Source organism: Mandrillus leucophaeus, unplaced genomic scaffold (assembly GCF_000951045.1).
Source record: "Mandrillus leucophaeus isolate KB7577 unplaced genomic scaffold, Mleu.le_1.0 Scaffold120, whole genome shotgun sequence".
Lineage (NCBI taxonomy): Eukaryota > Metazoa > Chordata > Mammalia > Primates > Cercopithecidae > Mandrillus > Mandrillus leucophaeus.
In genome coordinates, this window is record NW_012100321.1 from 2,147,095 (window position 1) to 2,168,408 (window position 21,314).

At 46.4% G+C, this 21,314-nt stretch overlaps 1 protein-coding gene across 1 annotated transcript in view; it reads right to left on the reverse strand.

Annotated features, from left to right (window-relative positions):
• The window catches only part of PLA2G4C (phospholipase A2, group IVC (cytosolic, calcium-independent)), a 54,788-nt gene that overhangs the window by 26,689 nt on the left and 6,785 nt on the right, over positions 1 to 21,314 (reverse strand). The window contains exons 4-9 of the mRNA XM_011970147.1: positions 19,799 to 19,939; positions 14,702 to 14,755; positions 12,418 to 12,447; positions 8,765 to 8,818; positions 4,722 to 4,775; positions 2,056 to 2,163 (exon numbers count right to left, since the gene is read on the reverse strand). Of these exons, the coding sequence (XP_011825537.1) occupies positions 2,056 to 2,163; positions 4,722 to 4,775; positions 8,765 to 8,818; positions 12,418 to 12,447; positions 14,702 to 14,755; positions 19,799 to 19,939 (441 nt within the window). The remainder of the gene's footprint in view (positions 1 to 2,055; positions 2,164 to 4,721; positions 4,776 to 8,764; positions 8,819 to 12,417; positions 12,448 to 14,701; positions 14,756 to 19,798; positions 19,940 to 21,314) is intronic.

A 21,314-nucleotide genomic window follows, 5' to 3' on the forward strand; every position in this document is an offset into this window, starting at 1 on the left:
CTAATTTTTGTATTTGTAATAGAGAAGGGGTTTTGCTATGTTGGCCGGGCTGGTCTCGAACTCCTGACCTCAGGTGATCCACCTACCTTGGCCTCCCAAAGTGCTAGGATTATGAGCATGAGCCACTGCACCGGGCCCCCGAGCAAGTTACTTAACATCTCTGTTCTCATCTGTAAAACCAGGAAGACAGTAATGCCTATCCCTTGTAGTTTTATGAGGAATAAATAAGAGTCTGCCTATAGCACTTAGGATGTTGGGAGGATGGTTTAACATGTCATCCAGGCTAGGCCACAGTAACCAGTTATTTAATCAAATGCTAGCCTAGGTGTGGCTGTGAAGGTATTTTGTAGATGTGGTTGACGGCTACAATTAGTTGACTTCAAGAAGATTATTCTCAGTGATGTGGGTGGGCCTCATCTACTCAGTTGAAAGCTTTAAGGGCAAAACAGTTTGTAGAGAAGAAATTCTGCCCCCAGACTGGAGCATCAAATCCTGTCTCAGGAACGCATTACCATGCCCAGCTAATTTTTTACAAAAACTTTTTGTAGAGATGGGGTCTTGCTATGTTGCCCAAGCTGGTCTTGAATTCCTGGGGTCAAGTGATCTTCCTGCCTCAGCCTCCCAAAGTGCTGGGATTACAGGTGCAAGCCACTGCACCCAGCCCTCTCCATAGAAATTAGCCCAGTCGGGGATGAACTTACCTGTCTATTCTCCATCTCGTCCTCTAGACTGTGAGTCCTCCAGGCAGGCACCTGGTCTGTCATTTCCCCTGTGTCACCCCTACCCCCAGCCTGCTATTAGGAGAGTTATTATTTCATGCTAATGACTCAAGACATCCTAAATGGATGGATGGCTGGGTGGATGGATAGAGGGTGGGCGTATCAGTCCATTCTTGCATTGCTATAAAGAAGTACCCAAGGTTGGATAATTTATAAAGAAAAGAGGTTTAATTGGCTCACAGCTCTGGATGCTGTATAGGAAGCATGGTGCTGGCATCTGCTTCTGGTGGGGCCTCAGGAAGCTTCCAATCATGATGGAAGGTGAAGGGAGAGCAGGTACATCACTTGTCGGGAAGAGGAGAAGAGAGCGAGGGGGACGGTGCCACACACTTCTAAACAACTGTATCTCACATAAACTCAGAGCAAGCACTCACTCATCACCAAGAGGATGACGCTAAGCCATTCAGGAGGGATCCGTCCCCCTGATCCAATCACCTCCCACCAGGCCCCACCTCCAACACTGGGGATTACGTTTCTTTTTCTTTTAATTTAATTTAATTTTAAGTTCTGGGATACATGTGCAGGACGTGCAGATTTGTTACACAGGTAAACGTGTGCCATGGTGGTTTGCTGCACCTATCAACCCATCACCTAGGTATTAAGCCCTGCATGCATTAGCTATTTATCCTGGTGCTCTTCTTCTTCCCACCCCTACCCAACAGGCCCCAGTGTGTGCTGTTCCCCTCCCTGTGTTCATGCGTTCTCATCATTCAGCTCCCACTTATAAGTAAGAACATGTGGTGTTTGGTTTTCTGTTCCTGCATTGGTTTGCTGAGGATAATGGCTTCCAGCTCCACCCACGTCCCTGCAAAGGACATGATCTTGTTCCTTTTTCTGGCTGCACAGTATTCCATGGTGTATATGTACCACATTTTCTTTATCCAGTCTATCATTGATGGGCATTTGGGTTGATTCCATGTCTTTGCTATTGTGAATAGTGCTGCAGTGAACATACACGTGCCTGTATCTTTCTAACAGAACGATTTCTATTCCTTTGGGCATATACCCAGTAATGGGATGGCTGGGTCAAATGGTATTTCTGGATCTAGATCCTTGAGGAATTGCCACACTGTCTTCTACAATGGTTGAACTAATTTACATTGGGGGATTACATTTCAACATGCGATTTGGAAGGGAGCAAGCATCCAAACTGTACCAGTGGGACATCTGGTCATGTCCCCTGTAGGACTGGCCCACAGGGGTGGGGAAGAGCAAGAGGAGAGAGAAGGTTGGTGGCACTTACTGTTGATGATACTTATCACACTAGGCACGGTACCTTTACTTTCAGGGTCCTCATCGGGCTGCTCCTGCTTTTCCAGGAAGGTCCTGGTCCAATTCTCGAGCATCTCAGTCAGCCAGTTGTAATTAGGCTCACCGCCTTCATCTACGTCAAGAAACCCAGGTGGTCTCAGATGCTGTCTAAGTACCCTGCCAAGAACACCACAGACCCTGTTACGCCTCACCTTCTGTAATGCCCTGCAGTTCCTCCCGAGGTGACCTCCTTCTCCAGGTGACCCTCTCTCCCCTTGCCTTCTGCTGACCTCCATGTTACCTTGCTCTCTCTGACTTTCTGGCCTCTTTATTCTAGCTCCTTCACCTCTGCCTCCACCTCTACTCATCTTTTACATGCTCATCTTATTCAGGGTTTGAGGCAAAGTCTTCTCCTCTTTATTTATTTATTTATTTGAGACAGAGTCTTGCTCTATTGCCCAGGCTGGAGTGCAATGGGGTAATCTCAGCTCACTGCAACCTCTGCCTCCCAGTTTCAAGCGAATCCCCTGGCTCAGCCTCTGGAGTATCTCGGACTATAGACGTGCACCACCACCAGGCACAGCTAATTTTTGTACTTGTAGTACAGACAGGGTTTCACCATTTTGGCCAGGCTGGTCTCGAACTCCTGACCTCAAGTGATCCACCCGCCTTGGCCTCCCAAAGTGCTGGGATTACAGGCATTGAGCTACCATGCCTGGTACCCCCCCTTTTATTTTTATCCATACTCATGAATTAGATGATGCTCAACTCTCTCTCTCTCACACACACACACTGATAATAGCTCTGCTCACATTTGCTGAGAACATCACCTGCCAGGCTTATCTTGGAGCATTTTGCATAAATTCTGCCCTTCAATCTTCACCACATTCCTTGGAGTGAGCTCTCTGAGGCTTCTTTTATAGGGGATTAATCCGAATCAAGAGGGCTCTACCCCATGCTCTCAACACCTCCCAAAGGCCCCATCTCTTAATACCATCACCTTGGGGTTGATATTTCTTTGTTGTTTTTGTTGTTGTTGAGACAGATTTTCACTCTGTCGCCCAGGCTGGAGTGCAGTGGCACAGTCACCAGCCTACCATCCCATAACGTTCGTTAGCCATTTGTAGGTTGGAGATAGATTCTCCTTCCAGACTTGTCTATAACCAGCATATGGTGAATGCTGATGTCAAAAAACAATATTAAAGCGTGTCATGTGGCAAGAAGTTGGCTCTCTGCAACCCAGAAGCGGGTTCCCAGGAATCCAACCCTACTGGTACTCTGATCTTGGACTTCCAGCCTCCAGAACTGAGAAATAAATCTCTGTTGTGGCTAAGCCAGCCAGCCTATGTATGGCACTTTGCTCTAGCAGCCTTCACAACTAAAACAGGGAGCGAGGCATGAAGTGGATGCAGGGCTGTGCTCAGGACCTACCTTCACTCCATACCTGACTGTTGGCCTGTGAAAAAGCAAGAGTACCCTGCTGTGTTCACCACAGTTGCATCTTCCACAAATGGAAGGGAGATCACCTTTGTCAGCCTCTGCTGTAGTTAGGCTGGGGCCATGTGACTGATCCTGGCCAACAGGAGGTGTGTGGAGCTGGTGCCCGCTACTTCCAGGCCTGGCTACAAAAGGCCGCCTGTGGCTCTCCAGCTCTCTCCTCTCATAGAACAGACAAGGAGACCTTGTGCCAAGAGGAGAAGCAATGAGATTCAAGCAGCTTGGCCCAGCGTGGTGGCTCATGCCTGTAATCCCAGCACTTTGGGAGGCCCAGGCAGGCAGATCACTTGAGGTCAGGAGTTCGAGAGCAGCCCGGGTAACATAGTGAAAACTCGTCTCTACTAAAAATACAAAAATTAGCCAGGTGTGATGGCAGGTGCCTGTAATCCCAGCTATTTGGGAGGTTGGGGCAGGAGAAAAGCTTGAACCTGGGAGGCAGAGGTTGCAGCGAGCCGAGATAGTGCCACTGCACTCCAGCCTGGGCAACAGAGCTAGACTCTGTCTTTAAAAAAAGAAAAAAAAAAACAAAAAACAAAAACAAAATCAGAAAAGAAAGAAAAAAGAGATGCAAGCAGCTTGGATGCCTAAGTCCCCACATGGAGCCAAGGTGCCCTGTAGGAACACTCAACCCATATTGCTTTTTGGGTGAGCAAAATACAAACCCTTTGTGTCTTAAGTCATAGCAATTTGTGGTTTCTTTGTGCAGTACAGTGTCTCCTGAACAAATATAGTCTCCTCCATAATATAATCTAACTTCTCCATACAGAATTCATCTGATACTTTGTTCTTATTCTCCATACTCCCACCATGGGTCAAGTCTGGCTCCTTCAAGACTCTCAGCCCATGTAGTTTTGGGAAGTATTTTTCCTCTCAATTTGCTAATTGCCTCAGGCTGTTCCCATTTTCTGCTTCTGACACTTGGATCCTAGGCATACCTAGGGTATATCTATGCACATGGTTACAGTGCATAGATATACCTTACATGCATATGGTTACAGTGTGTCAGTTTGAACTCTGATCCTGCTTCCACCTGGCTGCATGGCCTTGGGCACCTGTGAGAGTCCATGTTCCTCTCCATTCCCAAAGGAGCACTACATGAATCAGACACGTGCAGTTTTTAGGACAATGGCTGGCTTCAAGCCAGTGTGCAGTCTACACTATCATTAGGGATTCATGACAAAGTAGGATGCTTACCTTTCAGGGCAGGACGTTCCCTTTGCAAACTTTGTTGCAGCCTCAGTAACGGGGCTGCAAAAGAACAGAGGCAGGGGGGATGTTTAACTGTACAGTAAAGTCACCAGTTATAGAAAATACAGATTACCTGCAGGGACATCTCTTTAGTAGAAATGGCAGCCATGGGTTGCAGTCTGTTGATAAGGGCTCTGGAGAGCTAATTTTGTACCCGTCTTCCAACTCTGTGCTCAGTGACCTCGTGCTGGTAGCTTGAAATCTGCCATGATGTGATCAAGTGGGTTTCATACCAGTAATGCAAGGATGGCTTAACATACGCAAGTCAACAAATGCGATACATCACAGAAACAGAATTAAAAACAAAAATCATAGGAGATGCAGAAGCATTTCACAAAATTCCGCATCCCTTTATGATTAAAACCCTCAACAAAATCGGTATACAAGAGACATACTTCAATGTAATAAAAGCCATCTATGACAGACCCCACAGCCAACATTACACTGAATGGGGAAAAGTTTAAAGCATTCCCCCTGAGAACTGGAACAAGACAAGGATGCCCACTTTTACCACTTGTATTCAACATAGTACTGGAAGTCCTAGTCAGAGCCATCAGACAAGAGAAAGAAATGAAGGGCATCTAAACTGGTAAAGAGGAAGTCAAACTGTTACTGTTCACTGATGATATGATTGTACACCTAGAAAACCCTAAAGACTCATCCAAAAAGCTCCTAGATCTGATGAATGAATTCAGTAGAGTTTCAGGATACCGAATCAATGTACACAAATCAGTAGCAGTGCTACGTACACCAACAATGACCAAGCTGAGATTCAAATCAAGAGCTCAACCTCTTTTACAACAGCTGCAAAAAAAAAAATCAAATAAAATACTCAGGAAGATACCTAACCAAGGAGGTGAAAGACCGCTACAAGGAAAACTACAAAACACTGCTGAAAGAAATCATAGACAACACAAACAAATGGAAACACATCCCATGCTCATGGATGGGTAGAATCAATATTGTGAAAATGACCATATTGCCAAAAGCAATCTACAAATTCAATGTAATTCCCATCAAAATGCTATCATTTTTCACAGAACTAAAAAATCCTAAAATTCTTTTTTTTTTTTTTTTTTTTGAGACATAGTCTCGCTCTGTCACCCAAGCTGGAGTACAATGGCCGATTTCGGCTCACTGCAACCTCTGCTTCCCAGGTTCAAGCAATTCTCCTGCCTCAGCCTCCCGAATAACTGGGATTACAGGTGCATGCACCATGCCTGACTAATTTTTGTATTTTTAGTAGAGACAGGGTTTCACCATGTTGGTCAGGCTTGTCTCAAACTCCTGACCTCAGGTGATCCACCTGCCTTGGCCTCCCAAAGTGCTGGGATTACACATGTGTGGCTACCATGCCCAGCCACAATCCTAAAATTCATATGAACCAAAAAAGAGCCCGCATAGCCAAAGCAAGACTAAGCAAAAAGAACAAATCTGGAGGCATCACATTACCCAATCAAATTATACTACAAGCCTATAGTTACCAAAAGAGCATGGTACTGGTATAAAAGTAGGCATGTAGAACAATGGAACAGAATAGAGAACCCAGAAATAAAGCCAAATACTTACAGCCAACTGATCTTCGACAAAGCAAACAAAAATATAAAGTGGAGGAAGGGACACCTTATTCAACAAACGGTGCAGGGATAACTGGCAAGCCACATGTAGAAGAATGAAGTTGGATCCTTATTTCTCACCTTATACAAAAATCAGCTCACAAATTCAATGTGAATTTGCATCAAAGACTTAAATATGAGACCAGAAGTCATATAAATTCTAGAAGATAACATCAGAAAAACTCTTCTAGACGTTGACTTAGGCAATGAGTTCACAACCAAAAGCCCAAAAGCAAATGCAACAAAAACAAAAGTAAACATACGGATGTATGGGAACAGGCATGGTAGCTCACGCCTGTAATCCCAGCACTTTGGGAGGCCGAGGAGGGCAGATCACTCGAGGTCAGGAGTTCAAGACCAGCCTGGCCAACATGGTGAAACCCCATCTCTACTAAAAATACAAAAATTAGCTAGGCATGGTGGTGCATGCCTGTAGTCCCAGCTACTTGGGAGGCTGAGGCAAAAGAATCACTTGAACCTGCGAGTTGGAGGTTGCAGTGAGATTGCACCACTGCATTCCAGCTTGGATGACAGAGCAAGACTCTGCCTCAATTAAAATAAAATAAAATAGACACATGCCCATGTATGTTTATCACAGCACAATTCACAATTGAAAGATATGGAATCCACCTAAGTGCCCATTGACCAATGAGTGGATGAAGAATGTGTGGTATATAAACAGCATGGAATATGACTCAGCCATAAAAAAGAGTAAAATAATGTCTTACAGCAACTTGGATGGAGGCCATCATTCTAAGTGAAGTAACTTAGGAACGTAAAACCAAAACCACATGTTCTCACTTACAAGTGGGAGCTAAGCCATGGGTATGCAAAGGCATACGGAGTGGCACAATGGACTTCAGAGATTCAGAAAGGGGAGGGCAGGGAGGTGGGGACAAAAAACTACACACTGGGGCCAGGTGTGGTGGCTCATGCCTGTAATCCCAGCACTTTGGGAGGCCGAGGCGGGCAGATTACTTGAGCTCAGAAGTTCGAGACCAGTCTGACCAACATGGCAAAACCCCATCTCTACTAAAAATATAAAAATTAGCCAGGCATGGTGGTGCGTGCCTGTGGTCCCACCTGCTTGGGAGGCTGAGGCAGGAGAATCACTTGAACCCAAGATACAGAGGTTGTAATGAGATGAGATCCCTCCACTGCACTCCAGCCTGGGCAACAGAGCGAGACTGTCTCAAAAAACAAAACCAAAAAACTACATATTGAGTGCAACATACTCTAAAACATACACTGATGGGTGGACTACAATCTCAGAATTTACTACTACATAATTCATCATGTAACAGAAACCACTTGTACCCCCAAAAGCTATTGAAGTAAAAATTCAAAAAAACAAAAAAACTTAATATAATATTTAAAAATATTATTACCTGATAGTAGCAGAGTTAATCCCTATAATTAAAATATTGTACATGCTATAAATTTTTACTTGAGATCAAATCAAAATTCAATTTTTCCACATGTGCTGAAAATGTGATAGAAAGCTGAGTCCTGATACGTGTCGGTTAGGTCAAGCTTCTGCTTCATCTTTTTCAGATTTTTGAATAGTCAATAAATTTTGTCTGCTTTTTTTTCTTTCTCTTTTTTTCTTTCTTTCTTTTTTTCTTTTCTTTTTTTTTTTTGAGACACAGTCTCGATCTGTTGCCCAGCCTGGTGCATAGTGATGCAATCTCGGCTCACTGCAACCCCTGCCTCCCAGGTTTAAGCAATTCTCCTGCTTCAGCCACCCGACTAACTGGGACTACAGGTATGCACCACCACGCCCGGTTAATTTTTGTATTTTTAGTAGAAATGGGGTTTCACCATGTTGGCCAGGCTGGTCTCAGACTCCTGACCTCAAGTGATTCACCCACCTCAGCCTCCCAAAGTGCTGGGATTATAGGTGTGAGCCACTGTATCCTGGCCTCAAGTGATCTGCCTGCCTTAGCCTCCCAAGTGTTGGGATTATGGGTGTCAGCCACTGCATCCAGTCAGATTGCTAATGTTTACTGAGTGCCTTTATCTGCAAGGCACTGTCCTGTGTGCTTTTGATGAATTAACTCATTCATCATAACTACTATTATTATCACCCGCATGGCACAGAGGCAGAAACTGAGGCACAGAGAGGTTAAGGAACTTTTCAGAGGTCACAAAGCTCACATGTACCAAAGCAACATTCCTTCCAAGGGGGTCTGTACTCTCATCCACTCTGTGGTCATCCTGGCTGCCCAGTTACATGAGAATAAATGTCAGGAAATGCAGTTGCTAGAACAATTACATACAGGTCCCTCTTCTGCCATGAGTAGGAAAACTACTGTGAATCTCCTTGCATAAAATATCTCTAGGCTTTGACCTTGCCGTTCTGCAAATACTCACCAAAAATACGGCGTCCAACGTATTTAGCATTTGCAACAGTCCTTCTCCATACATCTCCTAAGAAAATAGTAATAAAATTCAAACATTCTCCATCATGTGACTGTCATGCTTGATATTCAAAGCACCAGCAGACTGGTATAAAGCACTGCAGGGATCTGTAGCAGGAAGAAAGATCATTTTTCCATTCCATAAATATGTATGAAGCAATTAGTGGGCACCCGGCACTCTTTTGGCTGCTGGAATAGAGCAGTAAACAAGACAGATTTGTCCTCATGAACCTTCTATGGGTGGAGCCAGCCAGACACTGTAGACTGGCTACTCCAAAGCCCATTTCAAGCTCCCTTCCATGCCAACCCTTCTCAGCCCACAGGCAGGAAGGGCAAATATTTCCCAGCCTCCCTTGCAGCTAGGGGAAGGTCAAGCTCTGGCCCATGCACTTTGCTGGGGGCACTTCTGGAAAGTCCTTGCTCTCCTACTACGAAAGAGCAGGACAGCAAACATGTTGGATTAGAGGCATTGCTGGCATACCCCTCCCACTTGGAAGGACAAAACACTGTGTAGAGATTCACACTGTGAACTTTTTTATTTTCAAGAAGTGATTCAGGAATTGGACAGGAAATCTGAAGGAATCCACCGTCCCTTTGGAGGAACTGACGGGCTGCAGCCTATACTGTGACTCAAGTGAAGGGCTGCGAGTCCCCAGCGTGTGAGACGGGGAAAGACTGCGGGATACATGCGCCCACCACACCAGGGAGCCTGAAAGTCCAGTCTCTGGGGCAAGGCCTTAACCCTATTCAGTGCAGGATATGACTTGGGGAGGTTCATGGAATATAAGTAGGAGCTGCAGGAAGAACCCTGCATATACTCCCAGATCCCAGTATGGACCCAGGGAAGCCATTCGTTACTGTTCCTCACAGGGCACCCTACAGTGGTCAGCCAAAAAGTTCAGGGGGTGGTGGCAGGTTGAAAGAAGACTGCAACTGGGTTTCACGAGATAACTGTGGGTGCAGATGAACTTCCTTGGCCAGGGCTGGGATTGGGGCATGGGGTAAGCGAAAAGCAAGCTGCAGTCATGTGTATGCAGGACGCTGGCACATGGCTGGGTGGGATAGATGGGGAGGGGCATGGCCTGAAAGCAGTGGTTGCTATCTCTGCTATCTCTGCAGGGAAAGCTTATGACTTGGAGGCATTTGCAAGTTCTGCGCGCAGGCTGCCTGGAACTTAGCTTGCCGCTGCCAGTGGAACAGGGTGGGAGGAGATCTGCCTTGCCAAGTGTGTGGGATCTGCGTGGGGCTTACTGCCACCTGCCACTCCCCACTCCTTGCACAAACTCTTCTGTGCAGCAGAGGCAGAAACACTCCTCTCTGAATTATCAGCACACTGGCCTGGAAACCAACTCCGCCCCCGATACCCAACAGGGATTGCTGCTTGCCCCGCACAGGGAGAGTTAGAGCACAAAACTGCCTGATCCGGCCCACACCTGGCTTTGCCCTGCCACCACCGTCCTGGTGGCTTAATACAAAGGACAGAAACTTTGGGGAACTCTATGGCTCTGCCCATTGCCTGAGAAACAAGAGTAGCCACCCTGGGCGACATAGGGCAAGTGAACATCCCCACTGCTACTCCTGCAGCTGGTGCTCCACCTGCTGGGTGGAGGCCAACCAACACAGTCCATGACAGCATCTCCTGGTAGGATAACACTGTCCCCAGGAAGGAGAAAACGGCTGTATGTCCTCAGCTGTCACCACTGCATGCACCACTCTGGCTAACCAGGAGGTCCTGAGTCTGTTCACGTGATCCGTTCATTACTACCGTAACTAGCATTCAAGGAAGCCAAAATACTAAGGCTACCTATAACGGGAATCTCACAGAGCTTGTGTCTCTCTCCTGCCGCCCCCATTAGAGCTGGTGCTGCTACCCACTGCTGGGAGTCTCGAGGACAGGTGACATTACCGGATTCCTTGCAGACATTCCCCAGAAACAGCCTGAAGTGTGGCAGCTTCACTGGGTGGCTAGACCCAGAGGAACAACACTCATTGTAGTCTGGTGCCCAGTGACTCCTATCCTACGGGAATGGGGAGTGCACCATGTCAAGGGAACACCCCACGGGACAAAAGAATCTGGACAGCAGGCCTTGAAAATCAGATCTTTCTGCTGGTGGGAAGTTTCTTTCAGCAGGGGCACAGTTTCAGTGCTGGGCTCAGCAGGGAAAGCCCACAGCTCTAACCCAACCATCAGACAGCCCTGGTGTGAGTGAAGGGTCTCGGAGAAGGGGATATCTTTCCCCTCTCTTCCATCGCCACAGGCACAGCTGGGGCTTCTCCCGTGGGAGCTCAGCATGGGTGCAACTGTCGACAGTCTTTCTGGAACACATCAGGGTGACGGCATCCCCGCAGGAGAAGCACCCTCTAGGTTTAGGCTTGCACAAGAGACAGATTCACAATTCCTCTCTACTTGGAACGCCAACATTCCTACAGATGAAAGAGGTGCCCGTCTGATCTGAATAGCTGGAGCACCGGATCACGAGTGTGTCTGAGAGGTGGATGGCTTTCCGGCTGACCTGGCAGGGGAGCTGAAGTGGCTCCAACCCTTCCACCTGATAAGACCTCGGTGCACAGCCAGGTGCGGTGGCTCACGCCTGTGATCCCAGCATTTTGGGAGGCCAAGTTGGGCGGATCACCTGAGGTCGGGAGTTCGAGACCAGCCTGACCAACATGGAGAAACCCCGTCTCTACTAAAAATACAAAATTAGCTGGGCGTGGTGGCAAGTGCCTGTAATCCCAGCTACTCGGGAGGCTGAGATAGGAGAATCGCTTGAACCCGTGAGGCAGAGGTTGCAGGGTGAGCTGAGATCATGCCATTGCACTCCAGCCTGGGCAACAAGAGCCAAACTCTGTCTCAAAAAAATATATATATATCAGTGCAACTCACTGAGAGCTCCTCCAGTCACCTCTGTCAAGGCTGGGACCTTTGCTCACCATTGGGTGTTGCATTTACTCACATGCTTTAGCCACAATCACCTCCTATGCAGGCACACCTCCCCTACAGACCTGAAACCTGAACCATCACACCAGCCAATAAAATACTGGGGAAAAAAATTGCATGCCATGTGGGGAAGGAGTTAAGCTTCACGAGACTTCTACCATTCCAACCCTGTAGGCAACAGTGAACTTGCTCACACAGTGAGCACACTGCTTCTACAACCAGCATATGAGAAAGCCATCACACAAAGACTCCCTATATCCAAGGAACTCTTACAGTCTTCACCCCTGAAAGCACCAAGGACCAAATTAGGCTATAATTAGCTAGGGACATTAAAGTCACATCCTTAAGCGGAAAAAAGAAAAAAAAAAAGTCAAATCAAACATAAATTCAAGAATAATTAAAAGAAATAGTCTACTCAAATGAGAAGGAACTAGAAAAGTAACTTTGGTAATATGATAAAACATGGTTCTACAGCACACCCCCAAAAGATCACATTACCTCTCCAGCAACAGATCCAAATCAAGATGAAATCTTTGAAATACCAGAAAAAGAGTTCAAATGGGCACCAAATGAATTATACATGTAATGTTCTTAGGACAATGGCTGGCCTCAAGCAAGCGTGCATTCCACATTATCATTAGGGATTCACGACGAAGTAGGATGCTTACCTCTCGGGGTCAGAAGATTCCTTAACAGGTCTGCAAAAGAGTAGAAGCAGGGGGAATGTTTAGCTGTACAACAAAGTCCCTAGTTATAACATAAAAAATACAGATGACCTGCAGGGATATTTCATTAATAGAAATGGCAGCCATGGGCTCCAATGGCAGCCAATGCCTCTCGAGAGCCAATTTTGCACCTCTCTTCCAACTCTGTGCTCAGTGACCTCATGTTGGTAGCTTGAAGTTTGGCCATGGTGGGAACATTTACACCACAGGAATTGGCAAACGCTACATATCAGGAGTTTTGTTTTTGTTTTTGAGAGAGAAAGCTTAGCAGACCCACTGGAGAAGTAACACTCAGACCCATCTCACACCTTTAGTTAGCCATTTGGAGGTTGGAGATAGATAGATTCCCTTTTTCAGTTTGTTTTTAACCAAGTTATGGTGAACACCGATGTCAAAGAACAACATCAGCCTGGGCACGGTGGTTTACACCTACAATCCCAGCACTTTGGGAGGCTGAGGCGGTGGATCACTTGAGGTCAGGAGTTCAAGACCAGCCTGGCCAACATGGTGAAACCCTGTCTCTACCAATAATACAAAAATTAGCCAGGCATGGTGGCGCACACTTGTAGTCCCAGCTACTCGGGAGGAGAGTCGCTTAAGCCTGGGAGGTGGAGGTTGCAGTGAACCGAGATCACACCACTGCACTCCAGCCTGGGCAACAGAGCAAAACTCTGTCTCAAAAAAACAAACAAACAAAAAAGTCAAAGGATAAGAACTAGTACAGTGCCTGGCATACAGGAAGTCCCATGAATATGCATTAAATGAATGGTGAGTTGTTCAGGGTGTGAACTCAATAATGATCCTAAAAATATGATTAACATAAAATGAAATACTCCCATGTGTCAGGCTTTGCTCTAAGCATTTTACATACATGAGGTCATTTAAACCCCACATCAAATATATGAGACTGGGACTGTGTACTCTTGTCTCCATTTTAGGAAGGTGAAATTGGGTCACAAAGAATTTAAGCAGCTTTCCAGAGTCAGCAATGCAGGAGAAGCAGAGCCGGAATGTGGATCCAGGCAGACAGGCTTTGGATTTGAACCACCACACTATTCCCCTAGAGATCCACCACCCAATTCTCCTATAGAATCCTGCATCTGCGCTCACTGACCAGCAGCGTGGGTGAGTCATGCATCCTTCCCATGACTTGGTGGATCTCAGCAAAATGGAGAGGACAAAAGCATCTGCCTCTTAGGGTACTGAAGGGGTTAAATTTAAATGAGGGGCCAGGCTCGGTGGCTCATGCCTGTAATCCCAGCACTTTGGGAACCCGAGGTGGGCGGATCACGAGGTCAGGAGATTGAGACCATCCTGGCTAACATGGTGAAACCCTGTCTCTACTAAAAATACAAAAAATTAGCTGGGTGTGGTGGCGGGCACCTGTAATCTCAGCTACTCAGGAGACTGAGGCAGGACAATGGCGTGAACCCGGGAGGCGGAGCTTGCAGTGAGCCAAGTTAGTGCCACTGCAGTCCTGCCTGGGCGAAAGAGCGAGACTCCGTCTCAAAAAAAAAAAAAAAAAGACCAGGTAATGATTGCTAATGTTTACTGAGTACCATTACCTACCAGGCACTGTCCTATGAGCTTTCAATGAATTAACTCATCAAATATTCATAACTACTATTTTTTTTTTTTTTGAGATGGAGTCTTGCACTGTTGCCCAGGCTGGAGTGCAGTGGTGCAATCTCCACTCACTGCAAGCTCCGCCTCCCAGGTTCACGCCATTCTCCTGCCTCAGCCTCCCACGTAGCTGGGACTACAGGCACCCAACACCAAAACCGGCTAATTTTTGTATCTTTAGTAGAGATGGGGTTTCACCGTGTTAGCCAGGGTGGTCTCGATCTCCTGACCTCATGATCTGCCTGTCTCGGCCTCCCAAAGTGCTGGGATTACAGGCGTGAGCCACCGCGCCCAGCCCATAACTACTATTATTATCACCCGCATGGCACAGAGGCAGAAACTGAGGCACAGAGGGGTTAAGGAACTTTTCAGAGGTCAAAAAGCTCACATGTACCAAAGCAACATTCCTTCCAAGGGGGTCTGTACTCTCATCCACTCTGTGGTCATCCTGGCTGCCCAATTATATGAGAATAAATGTCAGGAAATGCAGTTGCTAGAACAATTACATACAGGTCTCTCTTCTGCCATGAGTAGGAAAAGTACTGTGAATCTCCTTGCACAAAATATCTCTAGGCTTTGACCTTTCTGTTCCCCAAATACTCACCAAAAATATAATTCCTATTGACTTCAGCGTTACCAAGAGCACTTCCCCATAAACCTGCCAAGAAAAGAGCAATAAAATTCAAACATTCTCCCTCACGTGACTGTCATGCTTGATATTCAAAGCACCAGCAGACTGGTATAAAGCACTGCAGGGATCTGTAGCAGGAAGAAAGATCATTTTTCCATTCCATAAATATGTATGAAGCAATTAGTGGGCACCCGGCACTCTTCTGGCTGCTGGAATAGAGCAATAAACAAGACAGATAAGGTCCTTGTCCTTGCGAACCTTCTATGGGCAGAGCCAGCCAGGCGCTGTAGACTGACTACCCCAAGGCCATTTCAAGCTTCCTTCCATGCCAACCCTTCTCAGTCTACAGGCAGGAAGGGCAAATATTTCCCAGCCTCCCTTGCAGCTAGGGGGAGGTCAAGCTGTGGTCCATGCACATTGCTGGGGGAACTTCTGCAAAGTGCTTGTTGTCCTTCTCAGAAGGAGCAGGCCAGGCATGGTGGCATGCAACTCTAGTCTCAGCTACTTGGGAGGCTGAGGCAGGAAGATTGCTTGAGGCCAGGAGTTCGAGACCTGTACTGGGCTATGATTGTGCTTCTGCACTGCAGCCTGAGTGACAGAGAGAGACCCTGACTTAAAAAAAAAAAAAAAAAAAAGGTTGCCGCTTCATTGGATGCAGCAGCCATCCTGTGGTGTGGAGGAGTTCAGCATGAGGGTGACTGTTAATATGCTAAGGATGGAGGAGCAGAAACCCAGAATAAACCTAGGTCCTTCTGCTTAATGTTCCACAGCTAAACCAATGTCACCCAGTCACCTATCTTTGCATTATTTATGTATTTATTTTGAGATGGGGTCTTGCTCTGTGGCCCAGGCTGGAGTGCAGTGATGTGATCTCGGTTCAATGCAACCTCTGCCTCCCAGATTCAAGTGATTCTCCTGCTTCAGCCTCCTGAGTAACTGGGATTACAGGTATGCGCCACCACGCCCTGGTAATTTTTGTGTTTTTTTAGTAGAGATGGGGTTTCACCATGTTGGCCCAACTGGTCTCGAACTCCTGACCTCAAGTGATCTGCCCGCCTCAGTCTCCCATAGTGCTGGGATTTCAGGTGTGAGTCACGGTGCCCGGCCTGTCTTTTTCTTTTGTAAGAAAATTAATCCCACATTTCCTCAGGGCACTGTGGTTGGTTAGTGACTTTTAGCCAAACATATTTGTATAGATACAGGGAGACATAAAAAATGAATAATCAGCCAGGGCCAGGCACGTTGGCTCACGCCTGTAATGCCAGCATTTTGGGAGACTGAGGTGGGTGGATGAATTGAAGTCAGGAGTTTAAAATCAGCCTGGCCAACATGGTGAATCCCTATCTCTACTAAAAATACAAAAATTAGCTGGGCCTGGTAGTGTGTACCTATAGTCCCAGCTACTTGGGAGGCTGAGGCAGGAGAATCACTTGAACTCGGGAGGTTGCAGTGAGCAGAAATTGCACCACTGCACTCCAGCCTGGGTGACAGAGTGAGACTCCATCTCAAAAAAAAAAAAAGAAAGAAGAAGAAAACTCAAAGACACTATAGACACACCCATTGGGTTGGCCGGTATCCAAAAAACCCCAGAAAACAGTAAGTGTTGATGAGGACGTGGAGAAATTGGAACCCTGGTGCACCATTGGGCAGAATATAAAATGGTATAGCCACTGTGGAAAATGGTATGGTCGTTCCTCAAATTTTTTTTTTTTTTTTTTTTTTGAGATGGCCCAGGCTGGAGTGCAATGGCACGATCTTGGCTCACTGCAACCTCCGCCTCCCAGGATCAAGCAATTCTCCTGCCTCAGCCTCCCGAGTAGCTGGAATTATAGGCAGGTGTCACCACACCCAGCTAATTTTGTATTTTTAGTAGAGATGGGGTTTCACCATGTTGGTCAGGCTGGTCTCAAACCCCCGACCTCAGGTGATCCTCCTCCCTCGGCCTCCCAAAGTGCTGGGATTACAGGCATGAGCCACCAGGCCCGGCCTCAAAATTTTAAAAATAGAATTACCACATACATGATCCAGCAATTCTACCTCTGAATATATACCCAAAAGAATTGAAAGCAAGGTCTCAAAAAGATATTCACAGACCCATGTGCATGGCAGCTTCCTTCACAACAGCCAAAAGATGAAAGCAATCCATGTGTCCATCGATGGATGAATTGATAAGCAAAATGTGGTATATTCGTACAATGGAATATGATTCATCCATAAAAAGGAAGGAATTCGAACACATGGTACAATATGGATGAACTTCAAAGTCATTTTCCTCAGTGAAATCAGACAGACACAAAAAGACAAAGTACATGATTCCATTTACATGTCATACTCAGAGTAGTCAAACTCATAGAGGCAGAAGGTAGTATTGTGGTTGTCAGGGGCTAAGAGAGGGGGTGACAGGGAGTTAAGTGTTCAATGGGCATAGAGTTCTAGTTTTACAAGATGAAAAGGGTTATGGAGATGGATGGTGGTGATGGTTGCACAACATTATGGATGTATTGTATTTATACCACTGTACTCGACACTTTAAAATTGTTAAAATGGCAAAATTTATGCTATATGTATTTTGTAATAATAAATAAAAAGCACCCGGGTGTGTGAGGGGGGGATAAGAGACATGTACAGAACCACTTCAGTAGGTGATACATACACCCAAGGAAATAATAATGTTACAAGGAGCACGTGGGAGTGACAATTTCAGAATATCTGATGCCCAAGACCAGATTTAGCAAAAAGATGGCGGGGATAGGAGACAGGAGCCAGGCTTGGCAATATGAAGGACCCCTTCTGTTCAGACAAGAGAAAGGGGGAAGATCCCCTTCATCCTACCTCATTCTTCTCCCTGAGAACACCCCTCCATCTACCAGGTTGCCGGAGCTGGAACCTTTAATGTCATCTCTGATTCTCCTTACTCTCCACATCCAATCCAGGTGTAATTCTTCTTCATCCATCTCCAAGTTTCCAGAGTCCATCCACTTCCCTCCCATATCCACTCTGGTACCCAACCTTAAACTGCCATTATCTGTCACCAGGACCATTAGTTTCTCAACTGCTCCCAACTTCTAAGTTTGCACACCCACCCCTAATCCATGCTGAGAGAGAGATCGATCTTTTCCAATATAAACTGAATCAGGTCACCACCCTAATTAAACTGCCTCCCTGGCTCTCCGATCACACTTGGAATACAAACTAAACTTCATCTGTGTCCCTCAGGGTCCCATATGATCTGGACCTTGCCTACCTCTCCAGCCCTCTCTCACAGCCTCATTCAGGAGGCTCCAACCTCACTGGTCTTCTCATTGGTTCTAGAGTAAGACAAGCATGGTCCTGGCTTAGGGTCTGATATGGTTAAGTTTTATGTCTCCACCCAAATCTCTCGAGTTGTAATCCCCAGGTGTTGAGGGAGAGACTTTGTGGGAGGTAACTGGATCATGGGGGCAGTTCCCCCCATGCTGCACTCATGATAGTGAGTGAGTTCTCACAAGATCTGATGGTTTTATAAGTGTTGGGTAGTTTTTCTTTGGCTTGCTCTTCTCTCTTCTGCCACCATGTGAAGAAGGTTCTTGCTTCCCCTTTGCCTTTTGCCATGATTGTAAGTTTCCTGAGGTCTCCCCAGCCATGTGAAACTGTGAGTCAATTAAACCTTCTTTGTCTACAAATTACCCAGTCTCGGGTAGTATCTTTATAACAGTATGAAAATGGACTAATACAAGGTCTCTGTATTTGCTCTTCCCTCTGTCCATGTGCTTTTCCCCTAAGATATCTGCATGGCTTCACTTTTCATCAGGTCCACACTCAAAGGCCATCTTCTGTCAGAAGCTCAACCACCAATTAAAAATAATACTGTGGTCACTCTCCAGCCCCTTATCATGAATTATTTTTCAAGATAGCATTTACTATGATCTGACATTATAATATATATTTATTTTTGTGTGTGTTCATTCATCATCTCCTTCCCTGGAGTGCAAACTTCATTAGGGAATGAGCCTTCACTGTCCTGCTCATGACTGAATCCCCTGCATTTAAAATAGTATCAGGGTACCAGCGTGTCTCAAAAGTGTATGCTAAAATCATGGCGATTCAACCATCCTTGAATTACTACCATGTGCTGGGCACTGGGCTGAGTGTTTATTTGTGGATTATGCCTAACTCTCATACCCACATTTTGAGATAAGTACTTTCCCTATGAGAAAACCGAGGCTCAGGTAACATAAATGACTTTCTCAAGCTGGCATTATTTGTCCCGTGTAGGGGAGCTGTCTGCCTAGCAGGGTAATGCCTTCAGACCCTGAGTTCTCAGAAGATTATGAAGCCACAACTAAAAGTGATACCAGTGTGTAAGCTATAGTCAAGGACATTTAATCAAGTTCTGATTTTACTCACTATCACTGTTTTGATTGTTTTTGGTTTTTGTTGTAATTTTTTCTGGAAATACCCTGTTTTAAAAAAATTGTATGCCCCTTGCTTTGCTGGTGCCCAAAACACATTCTAGTTTTTTTTGTTGCTGTTTGTTTGTTTTGAGACAGGATCTTTCTCTGTCATCCAGGCTGGAGGGCAGTGGTGGATCATAACTCACTGCAGCCTTGAACTCCCAGGCTGAAGTGATCCTTCCACTGCCTCAGCCTCCTGAGTAGCTGGGACCCATAGGCACATGCCACCATGCCTGGCTAATTTTTAAGTTTTTGTAGAGACACAGTGTTGCTATGTTTCCCAGGTTGGTCTCAAACTCCCAGTCTCAAGGGATCCTCCCATATCAGCCTCCCAAAGCACCATGTCATCCCAAACACATTCTGAATCTGCTTATTGGAAGCCACAGCCCTGGACTTGAGCCCCTCTATTAAGCTCTCTCTCCAGGATTGTTTGATAGGATATCATGTATCTGACACATTAAGGAGACCTTTGAGAGACACTGAAGACTCAGCAGGAGGAACACACCATTCCTCTTTCTGGAAGCATACCAAGTCCTTTTCTTTCCCCTCAGAAATGTAAGAGCTGGGCAAAGCTAGACCCTCTTACCTCTCCTCCACTTCCCACCCCCATTTAATCCCCTCTGACCCCAGTACTGACCTCTCAGGAAAGACAGGTCTCTCTCAGGGTGAGTTCTGACCAGTCTTCCCTTCTTGAATTTGCTTCCGAAGTGGGTTATGGAAACATAGGCCCCCAGTGCAGGGAAGCCAGCATGGTGAGGGGTGAACTCGAACCAGGTCTCTGCAGAGGAAATATAAGGGCAAGTGAGTCCCAGCACAGAACTTGGAACGTAGCAGGTGTGCAGGAAAAGAAAATCTATTAATGAGGAATTACAACCATGCCAGGAGAATGTCAGAGATGGACCGTGTGGTGTCAGAAACCACTGGGGATCTCATCCTCAGACCTGAGTCTTTACACTGCTGGTGGCAGCTCATAACTTCCACAGCAGCCTGTTTCCAGTATTTTCCAGAGCTTGAACCCTCAGCCCTGCCTCTCTCTTCCGTCTCATTGTGGCTACAACTCCATGGAACCCTGGAGTGCAAAGGAAGAGTGTAGCCACGAGATTGCATGGAGGTTTGTCTGTGGGCATAAATCTAATGCATGATTCCAATGTGAGTCATTAGAATATTCCAGGCAAGAAAATGACATGATCAGATTTTCATCCTGGAAACTTCCATTAGGTAGCCAGGGAAGGAGGTGGACAGCTTGGGATGGGCGGGCCAGTGAGGAACTAATTACAAGAGTCTCCCAGGAGACTGGGAGACCTGGTCTGGGGGTGATGTAGAAGAGCACAAAGGATGAAAATGAGGAGGGGGTGATTTCTAGGGCTGGGAAGGACTGAATTTGTGGGGCCTATGGAATGGATGGAGTCAGCTCTATCTGCTCTGGTGAGAAAACAGCACAAGGAAACACAATGAGGAGAGAGATAAAACATTCACGGCTGGGCGCGGTGACTCACGCCTATAATCCCAGCACTTTGGGAGCCCCAGGCGGGTGGATCACCTAAGGTCAGGAGTTTGAAACCAGTCTGACTGACATGGTGAGACCCTGTGTCTACTAAAAATACAAAACTTAGCCAGGTGTGGTGGCGCATGCCTACAAACCCAGCTACTTGGGAGGTTGAGGCAGGAGAATCACTTGAACCCGGGAGGCATAGGTTGCTGTAAGCTGAGATCGCGCCATTACACTCCAGCCTGGGCAACAAGAGCAAAACTCTGTCTCAAACAAACAAACAAACACCATTCACACTGAGGGCTTCTGAGCCTTGAGATGCCGGGAGATGTCCAACCACTGGTAACTGGTAACATTGCCTGATATATCGTGAGAAGCCAGGACACAGTTGCTGAACAAGTAAGTGCACAAGTAAGTGTTTAGGAAATAGGGTAAGGAGGTGTGGATCTCAGGAGAGAGATGAGCTCAAAAGAGAAACTGGAATGACTGGAGAGCTGCCAGCATTTAGGTGACAATTGGACCTATGGAGAAGGAAGACATCTAAAAAGTGACAGATGGCTGGGAGCCGTGGTTCACGCCTGTAATCCCAGCACTTTGGGAGGCTGAGGCAGGTGGATCACCTGAGGTCAGGAGTTCGAGACCAGCCTGACCAACATGGAGAAAC